The sequence below is a fragment of the Phyllopteryx taeniolatus genome, chromosome 2, assembly GCF_024500385.1.
Source record: "Phyllopteryx taeniolatus isolate TA_2022b chromosome 2, UOR_Ptae_1.2, whole genome shotgun sequence".
NCBI lineage: Eukaryota > Metazoa > Chordata > Actinopteri > Syngnathiformes > Syngnathidae > Phyllopteryx > Phyllopteryx taeniolatus.
The window spans coordinates 25745129-25766740 of NC_084503.1; the positions used below are offsets into that span (position 1 = coordinate 25745129).

General features: G+C 41.9%; 2 protein-coding genes across 8 annotated transcripts in view; one reads left to right on the plus strand and one right to left on the minus strand.

Moving 5' to 3' along the window:
- The first annotated feature begins 3573 nt into the window (after positions 1 to 3573).
- On the plus strand, positions 3574 to 12883 carry ss18l2 (ss18, like 2). 3 transcript variants are annotated; one of them, XR_009787367.1, is made up of 5 exons: positions 4008 to 4337; positions 4514 to 4590; positions 8216 to 8315; positions 8390 to 8469; positions 12745 to 12883. XR_009787367.1 is itself a non-coding variant. In XM_061765529.1 (4 exons), the coding sequence occupies exons 1-4, from the start codon at positions 4269 to 4271 to the stop codon at positions 8390 to 8392; spliced, it is 249 nt and encodes an 82-aa protein (XP_061621513.1). In that variant the 5' UTR covers positions 4009 to 4268; the 3' UTR covers positions 8393 to 8739. The 3 variants fall into 3 exon arrangements, 2 of the variants coding, with proteins under 2 accessions (XP_061621512.1, XP_061621513.1); XM_061765529.1 differs by lacking the exon at positions 12745 to 12883 and having other exon boundaries at positions 4009 to 4337; positions 8390 to 8739; XM_061765528.1 differs by lacking the exons at positions 4514 to 4590; positions 12745 to 12883 and having other exon boundaries at positions 3574 to 4337; positions 8390 to 8739.
- Positions 9857 to 21612, minus strand: part of LOC133474141 (granule associated Rac and RHOG effector protein 1-like) — a 72164-nt gene continuing 60408 nt past the window's right edge. For all 5 annotated transcript variants that reach the window (XM_061765508.1, XM_061765504.1, XM_061765509.1 and 2 more), the window contains 5 exons: positions 20275 to 21278; positions 17179 to 17344; positions 14994 to 15131; positions 13450 to 13525; positions 9857 to 13002 (listed from right to left, as the gene is read on the minus strand). In XM_061765508.1, the coding sequence (XP_061621492.1) occupies positions 12670 to 13002; positions 13450 to 13525; positions 14994 to 15131; positions 17179 to 17344; positions 20275 to 21278 (1717 nt within the window). In that variant the 3' untranslated portion in view covers positions 9857 to 12669. The remainder of the gene's footprint in view (positions 13003 to 13449; positions 13526 to 14993; positions 15132 to 17178; positions 17345 to 20274; positions 21279 to 21612) is intronic.

A 21612-nucleotide genomic window follows, 5' to 3' on the forward strand; every position in this document is an offset into this window, starting at 1 on the left:
ATGTGGTTTGTAGTTATACAAGAAAGAATAGATTATTAATCAAGATTTGGGAACCAGGAGGAGTTGAGCTCCGGCGAGCGTGCTGTCCACAACGGTGACAGTACTACAACAGAGACCACAACGCTTTGTTGCGTATGTATTCATACAATAAACTAAAGCCGTGTGACATTGCAATAAATGGCTATTCATTGATTTAGCCCTCGCATAATGTGGATGGAGGCATATACAACTAACAGGGATCCGGATGTTATGGTTGACTACTTCCTAAACACAGTAATACATATTGGAGGCTTTCCACAACATTTACGGGCTGACCCTGGTACAGAAAATGGTCACGTCTGGGAAATGCAGATGGTCTGCGAAGAAATCATCGCTCCGTCATGCGGGAGATGGAAGCTTCATTTCTGGATGCAGCACAGCAAATCAAAGGATAGAGTCGAGGTGGGGGATCCTGCGTAAACAATGTGTCCAGTTTTGGTCCAGTGATCGGCTCCTGCCCAGCCACCAATTTAGTGAGCATAAGAGGTTCACAGAATGGATGGATGTTCTTGGTAATCTGAGGCATTTTAATGTTTTTGTATCCTGATCATTTATACACATTAGATACAGACAGAATATACACTATATTACTATATATATAGTTATAGTAAGTACTGCAAGTACTTGCATTTTGATTCAACTCAACTGCCACACTTTTATCAGTCTAGAAATTGTCAGAATAGGCAGTTCAATTTTAGTGTGACAAATGTCCCCGTTGACTGAATTTATTGAACTGGATACTTACCGTGTTATCACACAGGATGAAGGAGACGAAGCTGTGAAGACATGGAACATTCCCCTTTGGCAAACTTAAAAATACAGTGAAATGTACATACAGTATACAGGTACAGTTATATATGTTGCAGAAATAAGCACATAACAGCCAGCCTTCCCAGTTAACAGGAGTATTTGACTTCTAAATCCGTCAATGGCAGTGAATGTGTTAAGGTAATCACATTTTTCTAATAAACTCAAAGCTAAATGAAAGATCTATAAAACAAGGGTTGTTAATGTCCTATAATAATAATGAAAAATGTGCCATTCACATTATTTTAAGGATGTATTTTCAGAATTGCTTTTCCAAGTTTCACAAAATTGTAAACTGAGGTGGAAATATGTCAAATACATTTACCACAAGATAACAGTAAATTTGTTGAATGTCAAATGTACAGTAAACTATATTTGAATATTTTACAGAGCTTTCTTTGCTAGCTTACATTTTACTAAACATTTCTTCCTCACATTTACAAAATACTAATTTAAAAACAGTGAGAATGGGACCTTAAACGTCACAGTGAATGAACAGGCAGCTTCAACTATTATAAATGCAACAACTTCATTCCCATTCATTCATTCATTTTCTGTACCGCTTATCCTCACAAGGGTCACGGGCGTGCTGGAGCCTATCCCGGCGACTCTGGGCGAGAGGTGGGGTACACCCTCAACTGGTCGCCAGCCAATCACAGGGCACATATAAAAAAACACTCACACCTACGGGCAATTTAGTCTTCCATTAACCTACCATGCATGTTTTGGGATGTGGGAGGAAACCGCAGTACCCGGAGAAAACCCACGCAGGCACGGGGAGAACATGCAAACTCCACACAGGCGAGCCTGGGATTTGAACCCCAGTCCTCAGAACTGCGAGGCAGATGTGCCAACCAGTCGCACACCGTGCCGCCACAACGTTCCAATTGAACATTCAATATTTCTCCGAATACAATTTGATAGGACTGAACGTCTATGATATATGTGTTTTGTTTATATGGAAATGTGACTTGAAATAACTTGTCAGTCAAGTTAGAAAAAAAAATATTTGACACCACAATTACCATCTACACAATATCCATCATCCAGATGTTGTTCTTTAGAATTATGTTCAATTCACTGCGGAAGTCTGGGAAATGGTCATAGCTTTCAGACAGCTCCAAGAGCACACCACATGTACGTTCATTAGTTCTTCTTGTGAAACTTGTCCAAGTTGTGAACTCCACATTGATAAAACCAGAGACCAACAAATCAGGGCCTGTGCAGCACCTCAGAAATCGCCCAAAATCTGATTAAGTTCCCTTATGCATCTTTTTAGGTGCTGGGCCACCATTGCTTCCTTCGATGTCATCACTATATGGAAGTTCAACAGGCCCGCGGCAGTTTCTTTGATGTTTCACTCTACATTTTGTTCAGTTCCCAGAACTAAGACCCATGTGTGGTTGGTTGAATGATCTCTCTCCAGCAGTCAATCAGAAATATGGGTTTTCGTACTAGTTCCTTGTGTGATATTTCATCGAGAATAAGCTGTTTACAGCTTTGACCCTTGTTCGACATCCAAATGAGTTCATCACTTCAAGAAGGTCGTCAAAATCAAATCATTGAGAGCATGTTGGAGGACATCCTGTTCTTGACCGCTCACAAACTGAAGAAAACTACGGGTCACTGTGCACTGCACCAAAAAGTATTTCCTCAACAAAAGGTGGGGCTAGTTTGTTGGGAAAATACTGACACTCTTGAAATCCTTTGAGAAGAATTTGTCCAATTGCTTTCCATGATGTCAATTAATCTAATTAGTGAAAGAGCAACAAAGTATTAAGTGAACAAAAGGATTCAAATACAATTGAGCTATTTTTATCTATCTGAATCACAACTTTCTCCCAACAACTAAGACCTTGTGGAAGATTAAAATAGAAATAGAATTTTATGATTTGGAACAACATTTTCAAAGTCAAAAGTGTAGGGCGGCCGAAGCACCGACACTCTTTTGTGAGGGAACATCACAACATTAGATAACACCAATTTGTACTGATAAAAGAAATGGCTGTAGTACACTAACACTGAATTAATCACATCATCGAAATAATATGGTCATTTCCAAATTGCAGGAGTGCACAATTGGATACTATTAGAAAATGATAGCCCTCTAGTACAGAAATAGTATTGTAGCTATTAATAATAGCCAAGAAAATTAAGTTTAGGGATCTCTTTCACAGATACATAATGATGCCGACAGTGTGACTGGTTTATCTTAGGTTAAGAACAATATCTTTTGCTCTTGAAACAAGTTGAGTTTCGGCGTCTCAAAAACATCCCAAAACATCTCTTATAATACTCTGCCGTCATGGCTCTGACAGGTTAAAAAGCAAAACAGAAAGGTTTGTGTAAACATAAGCCTCAGAAAAAAAACGAGCAGGAAGGAGCTAGGAAGACTAACCATAGAATTTGCCTGTACAAGTAAAACGCCAGCATTTCCACAAATATTTGAAAATGTTTTGAATAATGAAAACTATATTCTTGCTTATTGAAGCAAGCCCATCATTGCTTGGGTGAATCTCAAACTGGATCTCTTTTTAGCATGCTATCCAAATGAGTTGAGAATCGTATGCTCGTATTGCAATCACATAGCAGTATCATATATGCGATCAAAAAAATGTTATCATTGGCATTGTTGACTTTAAACCTCATCATGAGGACTTTCAATGTCACCGCGACGACTTTAAATCTCATCATGATGACTCGGGTTTTTCCCTTGGCACTCCCAATTTTGTTGTTTTACCGTTGGTCCTCAGCAATACAAACTTTTACATTAAAGTAAAATCCTGAATTCTGACGAAATACAATTGGTTACTAATCAAACAGGAGGACTGAATGCCATTCATACTATTTACCTCTAACGTTCACATTTTTTGACAATTGAAACTGTTCAGCTCATTCATAATTCAAATGTTTTACAAAATTTCAAAATGTATATTTTTTGGGGAAAATATTTCCTTCTAATTTCCACACTTCTGGACTGTTCAGCTCATTCCATATCATTTAATATAATTCAAAATCAACCAATAACATTTCACATCATTCCACATTCCATATGGTTTCATTCAGAATTTCAGCATTCATACGCAATTCTCCACAAATTCCACAGTCTAGTTATTGTTTTAATCCATTTTATTTTGTGTTCTGTCATTCATGTCTCATATCTGTCAAATGTATGTACATGTATTACAAAATTCGATAATAAGACATGGAAAAAAACAGCAGCTGTAACTTTCGGAAGGATTTGATGTCATTTTTATGATTCCAGAGAATGACCTCAAATTGTAATCCCGTCTGGTATCGCCGCTGCTTTCCGACAGATGGCACTGTGAGCTCCTATATGGAAAGTGGTGCTCACTGCAGAAGAAACAAAGAAGAGTACGAAGTGACGAAGAAGAAGCCGGAGCTCTTCGACAACAAAAAACATGTCGATCGTTTTTGTGCCTCAGAAACTTCGCGGCGATGCCAAAATCAACCAGGAAACCATACAGAGGGTAAGCCGCAACAAGCAAAAGGCTGAATTAGTTCATGTCAGTTTGTTGTAATTAGCTCGTTAGGCTCCGTTCGCCGGGGCCAAGCGAGCTGCCGCTGCTAGCAACACCTGACCGCACTTTCGCCGCAACTCACAATGTTGACTTTTTTTTTTTTTTTTTGGTCTTCTTCCTTTCAGCTACTGGACGAAAACGACCAGTTAATACGATGCATAGTCGAGTACATGCACAAGGGACGAGCCGTCGAGTGTGTCAAGTACGTCCAATGAGCTCCTTCTTGTTGCAATAAGTGTCGGGAAACCGCTTGGAATTAGTCACAAGATAACAGGTTTATTTATTCCGATTTTAACAGAATGAAGTTGACATTTTACAAAAAAAAACAACACCACCACAGCAGTAATATTACATTACGTGATGATACAGTCGTAATATTGGAAAAAAAAATAGGGAAAAATATTTATTTTACGAGAACAAAAGATGCATTCAAACGGAATAGTTACAGCAGAATGAGAAAATGTCACCACGTTTGTGAGAATTTTGTAATATTACAGGAAATAAACTATAATTATCGTGATACTATGAGAAAATAAAATTTAGTCATATTGCAGGGGCAAATGGATTTTCAAGAATATAATCATAATTAAATTTGCAATACTGCTTTACAAAAATGAAGTAATATTGCTGTGAAAAAGTTGTTTTTCATGAAGAGGAATTGAAATTTTTTATAATTAAATGGTAAAATTACAAGAATGTATTTTATTTTACAATAAAATAAATTTGTAATATGAAAAAGAATTCTGAGAATAGTTGCAGCATTGTAGAAAAAAGTTAACAGAATAGTTGAGGAAAAAAAAGTCCGGAGTTAAGTTATAATATGAGAAACATTTTATTGCAGAAGAAAAATATTTTACAATAGTCTTACTATTTCAATGGGAAAAGTTGTCATTTAACAAGAATAATATTAAAATGAATATCCAGGTCGCATATTCACGTATGGTCACGAGCTGTGGGTCATGACCGAAAGAACAAGATCCCGGACACAAGCGTCCGAAATAAGTTTTCTCCGCAGGGTGTCCGGGCTCTCCCTTAGAGATAGGGTGAGAAGCTCGGTCATCCGGGAGGATCTCAGAGTAGAGTCGCTGCTCCTCCAGATCAAGATGAGGTGGGTGGGGCATCTGATTCGGATGCCTCCCTGGTGAGGTGTTCCGGGCACGTCCCACCGGGAGGAGACCCCGGGGCGACACAGGACACGCTGGAGAGACTACATCCTTCGGCTGGCCTGGGAACGCCTCGGGATCCCCCCCGGAAGAGCTGGATGTCTGGGAAGAGGGAAGTCTGGGCGTCCCTGTTAAAGCTACTCCCCCCTTCTTTCGGTCACGACCCACAGCTCGTGACCATAGGGGAGGGTAGGAACATAGATAGACCGGTAAATCGAGAGCTTCCCCTTTCGGCTTAGCTCCCTCTTTACCGCAACGGACCGATACAAAGTCCGCATCACTGCAGACGCTGCACCGATCTCCCGTTCCATTCTTCCCTCACTCGTGAACAAGACCCCAAGATACTTGAACTCCTCTACTTGGGGCAGGATCTCATCCCCGACCTGGAGAGGATACGCCACCCTTTTCCGACTGAGGACCATGGTTTCAGATTTTTAGGTGCTGATTTTCATTCCAGTCGCTTCACACTCCGCTGCAAACTGCTCCAGTGAGAGTTGGAGCTCACGGCTTGATGAAGCCAACAGAACCACATCATTTGCAAAAAGCAGAGATGCAATACTGAGGCCACCAAACCGGGTCCCCTCTACACCTTGAAATTCTGTCCATAAAAGCTATGAACAGAATCAGTGACAAAGGGCAGCCTTGGCGGAGTCCAACCCTCACCGGGAACGAGTCAGACTTACTGCCGGATATGCGGACCAAACTCTGACTCCGGTCGTACAGGGGCTGAACAGCCCGTATCAGGGGGTTTTCTACCCCATACTCCCGAAGCACCCCCTACAGGGCCTCCCGAGGGACACGGTTGAACGCCTTCTCCAAGTCCACAAAACACATGTAGACTGGTTGGGCGAACTCCCATGCACCCTCGAGGACCCTGCCAAGGGTGTAGAGCTGGTCCACTGTTCCACGGCCAGGACGAAAACCACACTGCTCCTTCTGAATCTGGGATTCAACTTCCCGACGGACCCTCCTCTCCAGCACCCCTAAATAGACCTTACTAGGGAGGCTGAGGAGTGTGATCCCCCTGTAGTTGGAACACACCCTCCGGTCGCCCTTCTTAAAAAGGGGGACCACCACCCCAGTCTGCCAATCCAGAGGCACTGTCCCAGATGTCCACACGATGTTGCAGAGGCGTGTCAACCAGGACAGCCCCACAACATCCAGAGCCTTTAGGAACTCCGGGCGAATCTCATCCACCCCCGGGGCCTTGCCACCGAGGAGCTTTTTAACCACCTCGGTGACCTCAACCCCAGAGATAGGAGAGCTCGCCTCAGAGAACCCAGACTCTGCTCCGTCATGGTAAGGCGTGTCAGTGGAATTGAGGAGGTCTTCGAAGTATTCTCCCCACCGGCTCACAACGTCCCGAGTCGAGGTCAGCAGCGCCCCATCCCCACTATACACAGTGTTGATGGTGCACTGCTTTCCCCTCCTGAGACGTTCGATGGTGGACCAGAATTTCCTCGAAGCCGTCCGGAAGTCTTTCTCCATGGCCTCACTGAACTCCTCCCATACCCGTGTTTTTGCTTCAGCGACCACCAGAGCTGCATTCCGCTTGGCCAGCCGGTACCCATCAGCTGCCTCAGGAGTCCCACAGGCCAAAAAGGCCCGATAGGACTCCTCCTTCAGCTTGACGGGATCCCTCACCATTGGTGTCCACCAACGGGTTCGGGGATTGCCGCCACGACAGGCACCGACCACCTTACGGCCACAACTCCGGTCGGCCGCCTCAGCAATGGAGGCGCGGAACATGGTCCACTCGGACTCGATGTCCCCCGCCTCCCCCGAAACATGAGCAAAGTTCTGTCGGAGGTGGGAGTTGAAACTCCTTCTGACAGGGGATTCCGCCAGTCGTTCCCAGCAGACCCTCACAATACGTTTGGGCCTGCCACGTCGGACCGGCATCTTCCCCCACCATCGGAGCCAACTCACCACCAGGTGGTGATCAGTTGACAGCTCCGCCCCTCTCTTTACCCGAGTGTCCAAGACATGCGGCCGCAATTCCGATGACACGGCCACAAAGTCCATCATCGAACAGCGACCTAGGGTGTCCTGGTGCCAAGTGCACGTGTGGACACCCTTATGCTTGAACATGGTGTTCGTTATGGACAATCTGTGATGAGCACAGAAGTCCAGTAAAAGAACACCACTCGGGTTCTGATCGGGGGGCCGTTCGTCCCAATCACGCCCTTCCAGGTCTCACTGTCATTGCCCACGTGAGTATTGAAGTCCCCCAGCAGAACGATGGAGTCCCAGAGGGAGCGCTCTCCAGCACCCCCTCCAAGGACTCCAAAAAGGGTGGGTACTCTGAACTGCTGTTGTGTGGCTGGCACAAACAACAGTCAGGACCCGTCCCCCCACACGAAGACGGAGGGACGCTACTCTCTCGTCCACCGCGGTGAACCCCATTGTACAGGTGTCGAGCCGGGGCCATAAGTATACCCACACCTGCTCGGCGCCTCTCACCGTGGGCAACTCCAGAGTGGAAGAGAGTCCAACCCCTCTCGAGAGGACTGGTACCAGAGCCCAAGCTGTGTCCGACTATATCTAGTCGGAACTTCTCGACCTCCTTCCCTGCCAGAGTGTTCCATTAGGGACATTCCACGTCCCTAAATTGATGGATGGTTGTTAGCATAGCATGAATCCAACTTTGGTTTCCGTCTGCAGATATCAACAATTCCTGCACCGTAACATCGTGTACCTGGCAACCCTGGCCGACGCTAGCCCCGTGGACAACGCACCTTCATCCTCCTCATCATCCTCATCGGCAAGTGTGAGAACCGGATGGAACCATTTGAATTAGCAGCACTTTAATTTCTTCATTGTCTTGTTCTGTTGCAGTGACCAAAACTCAGCCTCCATGCAGCGCAGCAGCAAAATCAGTAAAGGAAGTTGATAGACGGACCATACCTCCTATTATTGTAATTTTTAATAATAATGTATTATTTTTGTCCTTAAACACCGTTCTGCCTCAGTGGATTTATGACTACTTTATACGAAGGAGCGTTTGGGCCGCATTGAAAAGAATGATAATTTACTTGAAATAGTATGGGAACAAAGCTGTCATTTAATGCATGCTAGTTGCATTTTACGAGAATAACGTCATAATATGAGCAAAGATGTTGCCATTTTTTAGACTGAAATAGTAAGACTAAAGATGAAATGCACCAATAGTCATATTGTGAAGGCAAATGTTCATTGCAGATATGAGAATATAAAAAAAAAAAATTTGCAGGTAGGAATACATCATTTTAGGGGCATAACGTTTTGTAGCATTACAGTTATAATCATAAGCGTGTGCGGAAAAAGGCAATTTCTTACAGGAATTCATTTGTAATGTTACAGGCCAACCGATGGAATCGCAATATTAGAAGGATAAAGTTGTATCTTAAAAAGTCATGAGAAAAATGTAAAAATATTATTTTCCTAGTATTTACTTGTGAAATATGTAATTTTAGGAGTAATGACTTTTAGAATTTGAAACATTACAGGGGAAACTATTTTCATAGATGGGAATAATTCAATTCCCGGCCCCGCCTGTGTGGAGTTTGCATGTTCTCCCCGTGCCTGCGTGGGTTTCCTCCCACATCCCAAAAACATGCATGAATTGGAGACTCTAAATTGCCCGTAAGCATGACTGTGAGTGCGAATGGTTGTTTGTTCGTATGTGCCCTGCGATTGGCTGGCAACCAGTTCAGGGTGTACCCCGCCTCCTGCCCGATGACAGCTGGGATAGGCTCCTGCACGCCCGCGACCCTAGTGAGGAGAAGCGGCTCAGAAAATAGATGGAATAAGTCAGATGTACTTTTTTCAATAAAACTGCGTGAAAAATGTCCTTGAGCATAAGCAAGCAACATTATAGTGTAGCTGTTAGAATTTCCTTGTCAAGTTCAACTTTACTTAAATAACTAGAAATTTTGACACTCTTTAAACTTGAGATTTTATTCTTGTAAAATTACTTTCAACCATTTTTTCCCCTCATAAAAATATAATTGTCATCAGTTTCTTTTCTGTGAAAATGTTATACTGGGGGAAAAAAAGTTCTAATTACTTTCCCTCATGAAGATTCATTTCGTCTTGGTTTTCTTTTCCTTTAAGTTTATTCTAGTGGGGGGTTGGAACTGGTGAAAATGAAACTCAAAAGACTTTTGTTCTCATACAAACCTGTTTCTGCAGTATTACCTCTATTTATTCTTGTGTTATGTTGATGTTACACGCCTAATGATGTTATGTCCTAAATACAAATAAATTGTAATTTCTTGCCTTTGGTGTCAATTTGTAAGGACAAAACAGACAGCAGAAACAAAATTACTAGTCATCTTTTATTTATTTTTTTCTGCTTTGCTGGTAGCTTTCTAGACGCCAGCGGAAAAGAACAAGAAGCAATGTAAGCCTAGCAGCCCCGCCCCCTTTACATGACCTCATCTCATGTTATCATTTTGCCATTATGGTTTTGTTTTTCCCTTGCCACCATAATAGGAAAACAGTTTAACGTGGGGGGGTGGGGGGGAGAATCAGCTAGCAATTTCTGTCTTTAGAAAAGTAAAGTGAAGGCAAACGCTTTAAGGGAGGCAACAGACCCATAAAAGAAAAAAAGAAAAATCTCTATGTTGATTGTGCAAAGCACATTTAACTATAAAAAGATATATTTGTACGTTTGTACAGCAAAACTGTAAACATTTTGAAGTGTGTTATTTTTTTGTGTGTGTATGGAGTCGTTTCATAAATACAGGCAACGTTGGCATCTGCAAACTTCACAAAAACAGAACATTCGGGGCTTTTGCCATAAACACCAAATAAAACTATTTTAGCGTATTTGGTAAAGTTGGACGACTCGTGTGCTTTTTTCACATAAATCGGGAAGTGGAAAATAGCCTTTAAGTACGATTATTAATACTGTTGAAAAAATAACGAGGAGTCGTGGCATCTAATTCGCGGGGCGGCAAGCGAACGCATCGCCGTTCCATCTCCTGCTTTGGTTGGGAACAAGTGCTTTCGGAAGCAAAATGGCACATTGAATATATCTGTGTGAGTCCAATGAGAACAAATAAATCATAAGAAACAAAAGTAGTGTATTTGCGTATTAACTGTGCTGAGCCTGCTCAAAGCCTCTTTAAAAATGTGAAAAATAAAAATTTATGTACACACTAGCTGTACATTTGGCAGTTACAGCTCGCTTTACACACGCTAAGGTTGTCTTTTTTTTTTTTCCCCCCCAAGCAGTCTCCAGCTCTTGCCTTAAAGGGAGTGTGGGGGTGACCACCCCTCCTCACAGGGCAGAGAAATGACAGCTTTGTAGTAATGTTAATAATAGTAGTAGTTGGGACTGGGGAGGGGGAATGGCAAAATAGATCTCTGATAAATGTAGGAGTAACCAGGGCCACGCGGACGAGAATTTTTTTTTTTTAATGTTACAAAAAAAAAATGCTAATAGTAGAAGAAAAAGTCGTAATGTTAAGTGCAAAAAATGTAAAGTTATGAGGAAAAAGTTATGAAGTTACCAGCAAAAAAACTCAAAACTGCAAACATCGTAAAGTTGTAATGTTACAAGACTAAACGTCGTAAAGTAATGAGCAAAAAAGGGGGGAAAAAGTCTTGTTATAAATGTTTTGAGAATAAGGTCATGATTTTGCGAGAAATTGTTACAAGAATGAAATCATAAAGTAACAAGCAAAAAAGTCATAATGTTAAGTGAATTGTCTTTTTTCCTCCCAAACGTCATACTGACAAAAAGTCATGAGGAAAATGTGGTTATGAACAGTCATTTTACATGCAAACAAGGAGCAAAAAAGTTTTTGCGTTACAAGAGGAACAAGTTTTAATGTTAAGGAAAAGTGTGTAACGTTACGATAATAAAGTCGTAATATGAGAGAAAAACAAAACTCGAACGAAACAAGCAAAAAAGTTGCAATGTTAAGAGAATAAGTCTTGTTTTTTTTCCAAGAAAAAAGTCAGATATGAAACCATGTAATATTACGTGACAAGAGTCCGACTTATAAAGAACGTTGTGAGAGAAAATACCAAACTTTACAAAAAAAAGCAGTCGTGCTACTACAAGAACGAAATGCGAATTTTACATAATTGTAACTATGATTTAAAAAAAAAAAGACATTTTACCACAATGAAGTCAGAACTTTGGGAAAAATTACTTAAATTCTGACTATTTTTATAAAATATTTTTTTATTTATTATTATTATTTCGGATAAGTTACAACTTTATTCACGCAAATTAAATCGTTCTCACAGAGTTCTGATTTTATTTTCGTAAAGATACATTCCTGTCAAAAAGCTCTGACTCTTACAGTTCGACTTCTTTCTAATGACGTTACGACAATTAACTTTACATGAATATGTTACGAGAATGAATCCCAAACTTTTTGAAAAACATTTCTCAAATTTCAACTTGATTCTTGGTAAATTCTGACAGTATTCTCATAAAATGACTACATTCTACTTTTTTTTATGGTAAAGTTACGACTTTTTCTTTAACGAAAGAAGACATCATTTGACGAGAATCAAGTTACAAGTTTGTAACCAAAATATTTTTCTTTTAATTATTGACTGTTTCATTGATTGAATGTTTTGTCATAAGACGAAAATTTTGTTATACATTGTAAATTTGTAAATATGTATATATAAAACATTTTAACATTTAAGCTGGTACTATATTTGTGAGAAAATATCTAAAATTTTGTTTGAATTCTTGTAAGAGCTGATTATAACTTTATATTGTCCCAAAAATAGAATTATTTTTTTTTTGTTTTAAAATGAATGTAAATGTATATTTTTTTATATTTTTAGTTTATATTTGAAGAAAAAAATCTCGCCAATTTTGATGCTTTTTTTCTCCATTCAAGTTCCGACTTGACTGTCCTTTTTTCGTAAAGTTCTGACTTCTTTTTTGTAAAATTACATTTTTTTTCCCCCCATGAAGTTAGATTTTATTTTGTGGGAATTTAATGCGGTAATTGTGTCTTTATGGTGGTAGAGGGATGTATTTTTCCTGTCAGCATGGCCCTGATAATCCTTGTCGAAATGTAGCGTATGCAAAAGAACGTCGAAGGGTGTCATAGATGGAGCCAGTGTGTTTACTGTAGCGTGTAGTATGTGTAGCGTCTGGCTCAGTACTGGTGCAGGAAGGAGGACCTGTGCTCGTGTTTCAAGGGGAACGACTTGAAGGCCTTCATGCCTTTCAGCTGCTGCTGCTGCTGCTGCTGCTGGGCAAAGGGGAACGGCGAGGCGATGGCGGCGGCCGAAGGCGAGCAGTCGCCGCCGCCGCCGGCCGCAGACCACACTGGCGACTGCAGCATCTGCATGGAGTCGCTCCACTGCGACGAGGACGAGGGCGGCGGGAGGTTCATCTGGTGGTACAAGGAAGAGCTGGGATTGGTCACGCCGCCGTGGGCGGAGGGCTGCCACGGAGCTTTGGGAGGCCACGTTTTCGTTTTGCTGTCCTGAGGAGACGCCGCAAAAAGTCATCACAGGGATTTGACATCAAAGTTAGCACTTCAATGGTTACCTCCACAATTACAAGGGAAAATCTTGTAATTTGACAAGAATAAATTGTAATATGACAACGTTATGAGAAACAATGTCAAAAATAAACAATATTTCTTGGGAAACAAGTCAAAATATTACAGGAATAACATTTTAATCTTGCCAGAAGTAAAAACGATAATTTTTATTTAAAAAAAAAAAAAAAAAAGAGAAAAAAGTTATTTGAAGAACAAAGGTGTATTTCTTTCACCAAAAGAAGTCCTACTAACATTTATGGAATTGAGGCATTTCATCATTTTGATGCTTTTCCTCCTCCAAGGGAAAAAAAATTATACTAGTATGTGACATAAGTTTTCCCAAGAAAGATGAGCAACTATCTTCAATAGTGTCGTTTGTGTGTTCACCTGGTTGTCGTCAGCGACATGATGGAGGCCTGGCGAGGGCAGGGTGCACGCTTCCGGCTCACCACAGCTGTGTTTCCTGCACACACATTCCTATTACTCCACTTATGTTCACTTTGGCTAGTAAATGTGTGTCCAACAACGAAACTGATGATAACAAACTGCCAGTCAACTTAGTGTACGGATAGAACTGCTAAGAATTGTGTTTCTTTGTCTATCCCACAAAAAAAAGTCTTAAGAACTCATGCCAGACATTGGAAGTCTGCCATTTTGGTGTCATTTCTGGGTGAGCTTCAAAGAGGAACTTGTCCTGGACATTTTGTCACATGGCTACCACATTTCAAACACATACTATTCATAATAATAACTTGATTTTTAAATTGTATTATTTATAATGAAATGGCACCGTGGACGACTGGTTAGCACATCTGCCTCACAGTTCTGAGGACCCGGGCTCAAATCCGGCCTCGCCTGTGTGGAGTTTGCATGTTGTCCCCGTGCCTGCGTGGGTTTTCTCCGGGCACTCCGGTTTCCTCCCACATCCCCAAAACATGCATGGTAGGTTAACTGAAGACTCTAAATTGTCCGTAGGTGTGAAAGAGTGCGAATGGTTGTTTGTTTATATGTGCCCTGCGATTGGCTGGCGACCAGTTCAGGGTGTACCCCGCCTAGGCTCCACCATAACTGTGACCCCAGTGACGATAAGCGTTGTAGAAAATGAAATGAAATAATAATAAACCACTTATTAAATAAAATAAAAATATCAAAAATACACTATGTCAAATGGTTAATTTTACTACATTTATTTATAAATTACTTAACCAGATCGTCAGTAAAAATCATTTAAAGAATTTTGAAATGTAATTCTTTGATTTAAATTTTTTTAACATAAAGATGTGAATTGTACATAAAACTATTTTACAATTTTTTCTATTCCATTTAACAATAAATTTACCTATTATAAAATTATAATAAAGTAAAAAATGTTAAATGAATGTCAGTTTATTTTACGAATATAGTAGTAGTAGTATATATAATTTACAATAATTTAATGTTAATGTAATTTTTTTAAATTTGCCATATATTTTTTATTACAACAAATTGATTATTAAATTAGCTATATATTAACTATTTTTTTTGCATATGAATAAATACATTTCAATTAACCAATTTTAGGAAAAAGGCTACATTGCAACAAATTTTACAGGACTCTTGACAATTGAATTTTATTTATAGAGCACCAACTGAAGTTGTCTCAGGGCACTTTAAACATGGAGGGGGTCTAAGACCAAACTTCTCACTCATTAAAACGCCAGCTGAAACCCACATGAGCAAGCACTAGGCGACGGAGGCATGGGAAGAAACCCCGGAGGGCCAGATTTAAGAACGGAGCAGGCCGTATGTGACCCGCGGGCCCTACTTTGCGCCCCACTGTTCCAGATAATACACGAAACATGTTATACTTATGTGTGATGAAGGTACAGCCCTGAAGAGGTTCATAGGCGTCCCCCCCTGGTTCAGGGTTTCTTCCTGAATGCTGCTTTTACCTTCTTTGCTTGACCGCCGCCACGAGATCGGGTCCAGAGAACATGGAGAAGAGGCTGTCTCCATTGGCGGAGGACGTCTCGTCGCTGGAGCTGGCAGAGTCTCCCTGATTGGCCGACCAGCCGCTGTTGACCGCCTCGCTGAGGCCGCAAACAAACAACACAAGTTCTGACTCACTGCACCTAAGCTGACCTGACAAGTGTTATACACCAGGTCAGTGATTCTCAAAGTGTGTCCTACACAGGCTCTCTCTTGTGGTACATGAAAGAATCACTGCCTAAGTACAGTTCAGTTGTATTTTACTTTTTAGTGTAATACATTTACACTTGATTTTTAAGAACTGTATGTTTTTAAAATTTCATTTAGATAAAATATTTTAATTTATGTGCAATACATTTTAATTGAAACCAAGTACAGAATTTTTAGCGTCCTATATTTAAGAGTAGTGCTAATGTTCAAACTGTGCATAATGTTATAGTGACTTACAATAACAAATATAGAACTAAAATTAATCGAATATTTGTTGAACACTTGGGTCTAATACGTTATTATTTTAATGTTGGTCGTGATGGTGGTAATTGGAGAGGTAAAAGAACCTTTATAGGTGGTTCCGCTACATTAAGTGCCACTTACCAAAGCCTGTCATGATAATTACTATATTGACTTGTTGTTCGAAAATTAAATGGACACAATAGTTTTTCTGGACTCGCTAAATGGTCATTGTTGTGGTGAGCTGGCATACGGATCACGCAGTGAGCCGACAAGAGTTAGACAGCTGTGTCATTAGCCGCTAGTGTGCTTATGGAACGCTGGCAAACCTGTACACTCTTGCCAGCGTTGGCTCAGTCCAATAGTCCACAGCTTTGGTCCATGTGCAGCGCGTAGATTCACACAACATAGACACTTATGGGAAAGTTAACCGTTTGTTGTGTTCGCTAGCCTGGTCACAAACAAACGAGCAAGTTCGCGAGCTAACGAGTTAAACAGCTCACCCCACCGCGGTGATGTCGTTTAAAATGACAGCACTTCACTCAGAGTTGTGTGTGTTAGTCCCCAATTAACACACACGGGAAAGTTACTCTGTTTATTATTTTCGCTAGCCTGCGAGCTAGCGAGCTAAGGAGCTAAACAAGTCACCCCACCGCGCAGATGTCCTTTAAAACGTCAGCGCCTCTCTGCGTCGTTGTGTATGTTAGTCCCCAATTACCACAAACACGGGAACGTTAACTGTTTATGAAGCAAAACCTCAGTGGCACACATTCATTCAGCCAGTAGTTTACTAAAGCGAACGTCAACGTACAGGGCTCGTCTCCAGCGGACCAACCACACAGTTGCCAGGTTTACATGGAGACTTTTTTTGTCATTCCGATTAAAATCATTCCGTTTGAAGATCTCTGGTCAACTGTTGACATGTGACGTGATGAATTCAGATCAGGTGTATACATGATGTGATCTACATTTAATCAGGACAGCTGTGTGACGTGCACTTGGTCGTGAATGTCACATTTGTCAAGAGTGAGGTCCGTCGTCTATTCACCACAGTAGTTGGGATTGTTTTTATATGTTTATATGAAGAAAACGCTTGAAAACAAACACCTTATATGTAGTTGAAAAACAAGATCTCCGTCGCATATGGGCTCTGTCGGAAGCCACCATATTTACCCCGTGCGTAAGCAATGACGTCACCGTGCATTTACGTCAAGACGAAGCATGCACAGAGAGAGCTTTTCTCGGCTATATTCTGAATGAATACATGGCGAAAATTTACTTTTGATCGGTTTGGCAAAAGGAATAGAGAAGCCCCGTGAAAGCAACTGAAATTCCATTCAGATTTGGCCAGTTTTTTTCCAATTAAGGTGTTTATCCGGAGCATTTTCATTGGTTTGGTCTTTTAAACCGATCATAATCGGAAAAGAAGGCTAGTTTTGCAGTTCTTTATTTCAGACCCAGCAGGATCCATATAACGGCGTAAAGAAAAACATTAATAGAGAAACAAGAAAGGAAATTATAATAACAATAATAATAATGATTTAAAAGCAAAAAATACAATAAAATAAAAACTAATAAGGGTGGGCCTTATTTGTCATGATTGCAGAGGTATTAAAAAAAACATTATCGTTTATCGTGATATTTTTTAGGAAACTATATTGTCTTAAAAAAGTGTTATCTTGACAGGCCTACACCTACCCCTCGCTGTAGTACTCAGGGTGCGCCCACGTTCTGTGCTGCTCATCGGGCATAGGCCAGTTGCTGCGAGGGTTGCTGGGGCGACGCGGGTGCTGCACCTGACGCTTCTGTTGCATGGCCTGGCTCACGCCGGCCACGTAGCGGGCAAACTCCGGATCGGAGCCCACTGTCGAAAAGGAAAGTGAGAGGATAAGCATGACTTTCTGATGCTCTCAGCTTTTAAAATTATTCCGTAACAGACTGTTGACTGTGGTGGAAAAACAACAGAGTGGAGAGTAAGCAAAAAGAGAAAACTGCAGACAACAACAAGAGCATAACACCAATGTGCTGTTATAAGGCCAGTTAGGATGCACAGAGAAACAAGACAAGAATTGGTGGGAGATCTCAGTAAGCACTTGACAAGTACAGTTGAAACATATTTACACTTGGTAAATTGCTTTGGTTTGAAATGTGCCTATCAACCCAGGAACAAAAGCAAAAGACCTTGTGAAGATGCTGGCTGAAGCTGGTGAGAGTCATTACCCACAGTGAAACAGTTACTGTACTGACATGGGCTGAAAGGCCACTCTGCTAGGAAGAAGATATTACTCCAAAACACATATCAAAAAGCCACATTACAGTTTGTAAATGCACACAGAGACAAAGACCTTCATTTTGGGAGACATGTCCTGGGGTCTGGCGAAATTGAACTTGAACTGTTCGGCTGTGTTGAGCATGGTTATGTTTGGAGGAAAAAAAGGGAAGCTTACAAGTCTTGGAACAACATCCCAATTTTGAAATACAGGGGTGGCAGCATCATATTGTGGAGTTGGTTTGTTCTAGGAGAGACTGGTGCACTTCACAAAATAAATGGCATCATGAGGAAAAATAGGTAGAAATACTGAAGCAACATTTCAAGACATCAGTGAGGAAGTTAAAATTTGGGCGCAAATGGGTCTTCCAAATAAATGGACCTTGACCCGAAGAATACTGCCAAACTGCATACAAATGGCCATTGCAAAGCCCTCATCTCAATCCTATTGAAAAGACATAGGATGAGCTAAAAAGGCATGTGGGAGCAAGGTGGCCTACAGACTTGGCTAACACCAATTCTGTTAGGAGGAAAGGGACAAAATTCCTGCCAACTATTGGAAGAGGTTTGTGGAAGGATATCCAAAACATTTGACCCAAGTCATACAGTTTAAAGGCAATAGTACATACTAACTATTAATGAAATGTATGTAAATTTCTGATTTCAAGAAAGTAATGAAAAATTGTCTAAAATTTTTTTTTAGACTGATTTCATCTCAGACAGTGAGGACAAAAACTTGCCTTTCTATAGTGTATGCAAACCTTTGGTTTCAACTGTATAATTCAGTTGAATTGACTTGGCAATGAAGTGCTGTGTCCAAAAAGGAAAATTCTATCAATGCTGTCTTTATGGGGGCTGGTGTTCATTTCGCTGTTCGCACCCCTTTTTGATTTTTGGGAGAGAGAATAAGAACACTAAAAACAAAAATATGTGACACACGTGGTTGGCATGGGACGGTACCAACATATACAGGTGCATCTTAATAAATCTGAATTAACATTGAATTAACAGTAAATTAAGCTGTCAGGTAATTCTAACAGATTTAAAAAGCAGGACAAATTTGGCTTAAATGACATATAGTAGTCACCCTTTGTCAAAACTCAAGTGACGTACTATACTTGAATTCATGTGCATGTGAAAGGCCCGGTTCGACTGGGTTTGCCTTGGACCACGCCAGCGATGGCCAGCCCACAAACTATTGACAGCGTGGTGGATCACTGCTTTGATTAACAAGGCAGCCTGCTGCATGATGATTATTGGCACTTCAAACGTACCTCGCGATTATACGTTTCATTTCCTCTACGGGCTGCATACAGACAGACTCCCCCAGCCTGCAGGCTTCTCTTGACTGATCGATTGTGAGGGCTAGTGGCTGCTCGGCTCCCTGCGTGTGAAAGCCGGTGAGCCCGTCTGACAAAGGCCGCAGCGAGCTGAACTAAACTACCCCTCAATAGAAGCAAGAGGGAACTATAACCATACAATTACAAACCATACGGTAGACGTTTTTACAGCGCACGTACAACTCTATCTGCCGCGGTCGCTTGCTTGCTTGCTCGCATGTCACAAGCTTTTTTTATTTTATTTATTCATAATTTTTGTAAATATAAACACATATACGTTGGGAGAGTCTTGACAAAAAAAAAAAAAAAAAAAAAAAAAAAAAAAAAAAAAAAAATCATACACCGGGTTGGTTGCTGGTACCTTACGCCATGCCGTTGCCGTTTACAGTACATGTCCGCCAAAGAAGGGACTCAGGAATCACTCTGCCAGTCCCTCTCCTGAGATGCTTTCTAACATCACTACGACATTGCTCTGCCGCCCTCTCAGCACATACACAATGAATGGGAAAGTCGCAGACGGCTTGCGCTACTTAACCCCCAGCGTGTCAGCGTTTATGCCACGGAGAACCACATGTGGTACACGTGCCAAAGGTTGCTGACCCCTGTAATATAAGTTTATTTCACACAAGGGAAAGTATTTTTCAGAAGGCAAGCTCTTACCTAATTCCTATATTAAAAATCATTTGGATGCTTTTCTTCTGTATATTCCAATTTCTTGAGATGGTAAATTTGCGGTTTGGTAGATGTGAACGATAATCATCATATTAATAAAATATTGTGAATATAGATAAGTTTTAAACTAGTGAAATCAAAAATTACTATGATATTCTAATTTATTGAGATGGACATTGGATGTACTATAAAGTACATCCAATGTATACGTTTGCATGCACAGCATTTAGCTGTGTAGACTGAATGTAATAGTGGCTTTGAGGGGTACTTTTGTCTTCTTCAGACCAAAATGCACAAGGAAATGTACTGCAGACCTACTTTCCATTCGAGGCCTACATGAACCTCGGTTGTTTCAGTTAACATTTCATATCAGCACTGACACAGGATCATTAAAAACTACCATGAAGGAATATTATCACACACATTTGCAATCTGTCAACATTACAAAAAGTGTTACAATGCTGTTAAATGAAGAACATTTATACAATTAAACAAAGAGGAGGCGGCTGTTACCTGCGGGGTCAAAAGGCAGCGCGTCTCCTAGGACGCCGAAGACGCCGTCACTCTGCTCTCTGTTGGGCCACGTGTTGTTTCGGGGCCCCTGAGGCTTCTGGCCCAGCACCTCGGACATGACGCTGTCCATGTACGTGCTCACCAGGCCTAGGCTGTACAGGTCCGAGCTCAGGTCCGGCAGCCCAGGGGAGCCCCCCCACTGGCCAATGGGACCCAGGGGTGACAACCCTCCTGGTGGAGGTTGCTGGCCGGACGTACCCAGCCACTTGCTGGCCGCCCTTTGCTGCGGGGGAGGAAGCTGAGGGGGCGGTGTCGGTTGCTGCTGGCCTATGGGCTGCAGGAGGTGCTGGTAGTACTGCAGGGCCTGGGCGGAGGGCTGCTGGGACACAGGCAGAGGTGGTGGTGGTTGTTGTTGTGATGGCGGTGTCGGAGGCTGAGCCTGGGGTTGGGACAGGCTCTGCGTGCCGTGAGAAATAACCGAGGAAGTTGGTGAAGGGCCGGCAGGGGGTTTGAGCTCAGCGGGGTTGGCGGACGCCACAGAGTTCCTCCTCTTGACGAGCGGGGATGCCTGCTGGGATTTGCCCATGTTAAACCCTGAAAGAAAGTCGATGACGTCCTGCATCTCCTGGTCCGTCGGAAGGTTCATGCCCTGCTCGTCACATGCCAAACCATTCATCAGTGGATTTTGGGGGCCCGCTTCAGGGCCGGCACCCATCTGCAGCAGGCTGTGGAGCCGGCCCTCGCTGTGGCCCAAGGTCTTAGCCTTGTCTTCGGAGCCGCTGCACGTCAGCATGCTGCGGGACGGCGTGCTGGGGATTGAATAGCTGCCGCCGCTGTTGGAGGTGGACGAAACCTTCTTGGTGAACTTGGACGTCAGCTTGGAGATGGTTTTGGGGAGGCCGCTCGAGGTCTTGGAGCTGGTGCCCGGCGGCAAATCTGCATGGCCGCCAAAGTCCGGGTTCTCCCGCTGCAGCTGAATCTGGATAGTCGGCAAGGATTGCTCTCTTTGGACAGGAGAGAGGAACAAGTACAAGGGATATATTTCAGACCCACCCTCTATAGGTGAAAAGCCATGATATAGAGAGTAGGCTTGACATGATCAGGATTTATGGAGCTGATCATCGAGTTTAAAAAATCGATTACCGATCACAAGATGGAGCAATGTTTCTATTTAAATGACCTGTTCATTTGGGTACTTAATTGCTCAAAAATTATATTTACAATAAATAATGTACCTTTGTTCATCTATTTGTGCCAGTGAGGCATAGCGACAGACAGAAAAAATTAAAATGAATGGTCTTCTGTTAGATGGCAGGAAGTACATAAAGTATCCACTTT